Here is a 6,000-nt window from a genome sequence, read left to right on the forward strand (position 1 = left end):
TGGATGAGAGGAGACCTGTGTCCCAGGACTAAAGCAAGAATAAACTAGACTTAACCAGGACAACAAAAGGACTGAAGCAGGTGGTAAAGAAGATATATTACAGGTATAAACTGTACAAGGTGTAAAAGGTGTAAAATAAACCTGAAACACGACTAAACCAGGACTTAAACAGGTCTAAATTAAAACAGAATTAAAACAAGACTAAACTAAGACTTAAAAAGGTTTAACAAATACTTAAGTAGGTGCAAATTCAAGCAGGACTAAAGCAGGACTAAACTAAACCAGGACTAAACCAGATCTAAAGTAAACTAGGGGTTCTCCAGATCTAAACTAAACAGGGAGTAAACCAGGACCTAACTTGGTCTAAACTAAAACAGGACTAAACCAGATAAATAAGTACATATAGTATAAAAAAACAGGTTTAACACAGGGCTGTATAAGGTCTACTTTAAGTCTGAATTGGGTGTGTACATAGATCGCACTTCAGAGTTACTGTAAATAATAACAATATTTTTTACAGTATAGGACAAACACCACCGGTAGAGAAGCCCTCTTACTCTTTGTGCGTGTGCGTGTGCGTTTGTGTATGTGTGTGTATGTAGACCTGCTAATGACCTATAAGAGGATTGGACTGTCTGCGTTGCTAAGCTTGCCCCAGGACTACCTCTGTGCACTCACCCACAGGTAAATAACACAGCCAAAGGACACGCCCACTCAGAGCTATCAGAGCCAATCAGAACGTCTGATTTTAGCATCCTGGGACGACCCCGTGCACTCAACCGCAGGTACTATAGATCAGAATGTTTGATTTTATGCACTATCAGTATGTAAATGTGCAAAAGGCTAATTGTTTAACAGAAAAGTTAAAGTTAAAACAACAACAAAAAAAACATTGAGAGATCCATTTTTGTCACTATTTATTCTCAGGAGCTGTAAATGCGTAAATCCTTTGTTTTGCATCATCATTGGGTAATCCACAAGAGCTCCTCCTTGTTTTTGAAGTCCAGACATAATTTCACTACTTCTAACTTCAACACTAGCCCCTACTGTTTTAATGTTTTATTGTTTTACTGTTTTCATTTGAACTACCTCTCTCGGGGCTTTATGTACACAAATAACAATATAAAATCATGGAATGGTCTTTAATTCATTTTGTTTGACTACAATATCTGCAGTATCTTCTGCAGCGGTCCATTCAAAATGCCCCATCATGAGAAACTGTGCATGGCTCATATGTTCTTATGGCTTATTTGGAAATGCCTCAAACCCAAACCACCGTACCCCCCCTGCCCCCCACTTCTGTCCCCCAGATTATAACCACTCTTCTAGCCCAATGTTTAGTGGCTTTCCCGCTCCTTTTCATCAGTGTAAAAGAGCCAGTCCTCCATAAGGGACTAAGTATACATTTTTGGCCCAGCTTTTAAAGGGAATGACTGGAATTTCATAACAATTCTACTTGACTAAATTTGACTTTTCTACGCATTTTGGAATTATATTGTAGTTAATAGTTTACTTTGTGAAATTTACGGTAATTTATTTTGTAGTGTAATAACACTTGGATTTATATAGTGCCTGTCAAGACACCCAAAGCTCTTTACAGGGCTTTATTCATCTACTCCACACTGTGGTGGTAAAACACTGTTGCAGCCACTGGGCTGTCAGTCTGCACCACAGGCCATGTGGTAATGTGTCTTCACAAAGGATGAAAAAGGGCTGCTGTCCCACTGTAGCAACTGGTATTCTCAGTGCTCTATTACTGAGCTTTTGAGGTACAAGGACAAGGGGGTATGGCCACACTGTGTTATGTCTGTCTCCTTCTCTGTTATCACCGAGAGCTAGAATACACAGGACCTCTGTCCCAGGATGTTCATGATAAAGGTAATATCAGGCTGAGGCTCTGTGATGGAGCTATATCTGCATTTACACCATGTGGACTGGTTAACAGAAGGACAGTTAGACTGTCCGTCGGTGAAATGTAGTTCACATCCAGACCTACTGAAACTAATCTGAAACTTGCTGTGCTCAATGTCAGATCTTTATGTAACACATAATTTTGAATTAATGATTTTATTTCTTCTTTTAATCTTGAGTTTATGTTTTTAACTGAAACAAAGCTTGACAAAAAACAGAGGTAATGTAATTCTAGTGGAATCAACTCAACTTCACCCAACTTCAAATTTGAATCTGAAACACGAGTAAACAAAAAGGGTGGAGGTGTGAGTGTGCGTTTTTAAAAGATTATTTAGTTACTTACAGGTTGTCATTTGGGGTGTTTTCATCTTTTGAGTATGTTTCCTTTAAAATGTCTGTGTAATCCCTCAGTCGTCCAGGTCTGATCCATGGTAAGCCAAAATGAATTCTGTCAACTGGACAAAAAGTTGCTCATTCAAGCCGCTTCCAGTCGTATGCACAGACTTTGATGGTTTAGTCATTACATGTGATTTTAATGTATATGTGGATAATGTGTTTTCAGAAAGAGCTTAGCTCTGTCCTTGAAACCTTTGGTTTATCAGCAAGCCCACCCACAACAGAGGACACCCTCTGGACCTGCTCATTACAAACAGTAATGTTAATCTTTGCAACAGTAAACAGATTAACAAACCCTCCAGCTCCACTGCCGTTAGAACTAATTTCCCCATCTAAGTGCAATGAGATTTCTGTATTCTTTAATGACAAGGTTCAGCACATTAAAAATGCCATCGATTCCACAATGCAAAAACATCCCTGCAGCCACCTAGACATTTAGAACTGAGTCACTTTTAATCTGGATGATTCCCAAGAGCTTTGAAAACTGCGGTTATCAAGCCTCTCCTAAAGAAGATAGAAGATAGATATTGAACAGTTGCCGACCCATCTCAAATCTGCTGTTTTTAGGCCTTGAAAAAGTTGTTCACCAACAGCTGAGTCACTTTTTCCAAATGAACAACTCCTTTGATCTTTTTCAGTCTGATTTTAGACCCTACCACAGCACTGGGACTGCTCTTATCAGTCTTGATCTTGTTAGAACTGAGTGCTGCTTTTGACACTATGGATCATGAGATCCTCTTATAGAGACTAGAGGACTGGGCATCTCTGATATGGCACAAAATTGGTTCCAGTTCTATCAAGGAGGGATTACTTTGTTGAAATTACAAACTGTGGCTGCATGGCCCTGACCTGTGGGACGCCCCAGGGGTCAATCCTGGGACTCCTGTTTTTCAATCTCTACAATTGATAGCAATAATGTGTCCTGCCACAACTTTGCAGATGACACTCATTCTATGTCTCACTGGCAGCAGGTGAATATGGACCAGTGGATTCATTCTGCCACTTCAACAACTTTCTCCAGCTAAACTCAGACAAGACTGAAGACTGGCCCACAGAAGAAGAAGCTGGAAATCTAGGGGTAATAATGGACTTGAACTTTAACAGCCACATCAAATCAATAGCATCTGCAGCTTTTTACCATCTAAAAACATTGCAAAAATCAAAGGTATACTGTCAAAACCAGACCTAGAGAGACTTATCCATGCATTTGTCTCCAGGAGGTTAGACTGCTGTAACGGCCTGCTCACTGGACTCTCCAAACGAGCCTTAACACAGCTACAGTACATCCAGAACACTGCTGCTCGGGTCCTGACTAGAACCAGGAAGTACTTCACACATGCGTCCTGTGCTCAGGTCTCTGCACTGGCTCCTGTGGCTCAGAGACTAGACATTAAAGCAGCTCTGCTTGTGACAAGTCTCTCCATGGACCAGCACCAAAGTACATCCCACATGTTAGTGCCATATGAACCACCTCCATGCATTTCAGCTTAGCTCAAATTGTCTTCACTATAAATCATATGTTGCTGATAACAGATATTGTTTCAAGCCATTTACCCATCTTATGGCAATGGCATTTAGTAAAATAATGCAGAGTTTTACACGATAACTGTTAAAACTTCTTTTTGTAAACTGGGAAACCTATATGTGATGTCAACATATACATAAAAAATAGGGAGATTTTCCAAAAAAAATATGCTGAGACAATAATTGCACAATTATTCATGCAAAAAATATATAATGCATTGGTATGGAGAACATGGGACGTCAATTTACACTTAAAAGTGATTATAGTCAAAGCATAAGCCAAAATCTAATTTACAACACGCACAATAAGAGGAGTTTCAAAGAAAGCTGGAGTTGATTAAGTTGGACTCATTACATTGCCAATGATGAGAACCAAGGATCACTGTACTGTGGCCATTTATAACTGTATTTTGAACTTTTTTGCAACAATTCTATTCAATTTATTTTTATATATTTTATTATTATTTTCTTTTTCTTTTCCTTTTTCTTTACTTTTTTATTTTTATTAGGTCCCCATGCCTCCTTCTCTTGAATTGTTTGCAGCAATTTAAATGCAATTTAATGTAATGAAACTTATATTTATCTTTTCATTTCATTTTAAAAATTCATTCATTCATCTTATTTAACTGCACACAACAGGACGTCCAGCATCTCTACCCTGCACTTTCAGCACTAGCCAAGCCCTGTCCTGCTACTTTACACCTCAGCACTGACCATGGACGACTTTAACTTTTGACAAGATGCATTTTGTAATTCCACATTCACTTGTAAATAGCACAAGGCTGAAACTAAAACAAGAATCAAGTTGATTTCAGAGAGGACACGGAGTTCCCTGCAGCAGAGGGCAGATTGAGATCTTGATAAACACAGAGTTTGTGGATGTAAAAATAGCAGCGACGTTAGAAGTGAAACGAGCCTTACCTTTGAGACAGTCATGCAGAAGTGCTGTGCGAGCTGGACCGCTGTGTGCTATTCCACCGGAGAGAGAGAAGTGAGGAAAGACAGGAGAGGAGGAGGGTAAGTACAGAGGACAGGGAGAGAGAGAGAGAGAGAGAGAGAGAGAGAGAGGAGGGGAGGGGTGTTTGCTGGAGAGAGAGGAAGGAGGGTAAGAACAGATGAGAGAAAGAGAGAGGAGATAGAGAAGTAGGAAGGAGAGGAAGAGTGTGCACAGACAAGAGAGGGAGAGAAAGAGTAGAGGGAGGAGGTTAAGTACAGAGGGAGGAGAGGAGGAGGAGAGGGGAGGGGTGTTGGCAGGAGAGGGAGAAGTGAGGAAAGAGAGGAAGGTGGGTAAGTACTGAGAGGAGAGGGGAGACAGAGAAGGAGGGTAAGTAGAGAAGAGAAGAGGGAGATAGAGAAAGAGGGAGGAGAAGAGGAGTGTGAACAGACAAGGGAAAGAGTAGGAGGAGAGGGAGGAGAAGGGTGTGTGCAGGAGACATGAAAAGGAGGTAAGCACAGAAGAGAGGGACGAGAGGGAGAGAGAGGTGGAGAGAGGGGAATGTATAGAAGAGGGAGGGGAGGAGAAAAGAGGAAAGGTATGCACTGAGAAGAGAAAGAGAGATAGGAGGGAAGGATGGTAAGTATAGAGGAAAGGGAGAGGAGAGAAGAGGAGGGGTGTGTGAAAGAGACAGAGGTGAGGAAAGGAGAGAGGGACATGTACTGAAGATGGAGAGAAGAAGAGGGAGGGAGCGTGTGCACTGAGAATAGAAAGGTGAAGGAGAGCGAGAGCAGAGAGGGAGAAGAGGTAGGTAAGTGCAGAGGAGAAGAGATAGAGAGGAGAGAGGAGAAGAAGAGAGTGGCGAGAGGGAGGAGTGATAGGAAGACCTCTGAGTATGCACAAACGAGAGGGAGAGAGAAAGAGAGAGAGGGGAGAAAAGAGAGGGAGGGAGTGAGGGAGAGGGAGGGTTGCAGATGAAGGTGTAGAGATGCACGGGAGAAGGGAGGGCGAGAGAGATAGAGAAAGAAAGACAGGAAGGCAGAAGAGAGAGAGGAGAGAGAGACAGAGAGAGAGAGAGAGAGAGAGAGAAGGAGGGCTGAGGAATATACACAGATGCAAGACAGAAAGAAAAAGCAGAAATAATAGAGATGGAGTGTACAGTCGTGTTAGCCTGTCCTCTGATGCTGCAGTGGAGCAGTGGAGCAGACGGCGAGGGCTCCTCTCCTCCCACAATA

General features: G+C 41.7%; 1 protein-coding gene across 2 annotated transcripts in view; it reads right to left on the bottom strand.

The window, feature by feature from the left end:
* Positions 1–4,838, bottom strand: part of coro2ba (coronin, actin binding protein, 2Ba) — an 87,117-nt gene extending 82,279 nt beyond the window's left edge. For both annotated transcript variants that reach the window (XM_055231601.1, XM_055231602.1), the window contains exon 1: positions 4,753–4,838. In XM_055231601.1, coding sequence (XP_055087576.1) covers positions 4,753–4,767 — 15 coding nt within the window. In that variant the 5' untranslated portion in view covers positions 4,768–4,838. The remainder of the gene's footprint in view (positions 1–4,752) is intronic.
* Positions 4,839–6,000: the final 1,162 nt, after the last annotated feature.

Source organism: Periophthalmus magnuspinnatus, chromosome 3, assembly GCF_009829125.3.
Source record: "Periophthalmus magnuspinnatus isolate fPerMag1 chromosome 3, fPerMag1.2.pri, whole genome shotgun sequence".
NCBI lineage: Eukaryota > Metazoa > Chordata > Actinopteri > Gobiiformes > Gobiidae > Periophthalmus > Periophthalmus magnuspinnatus.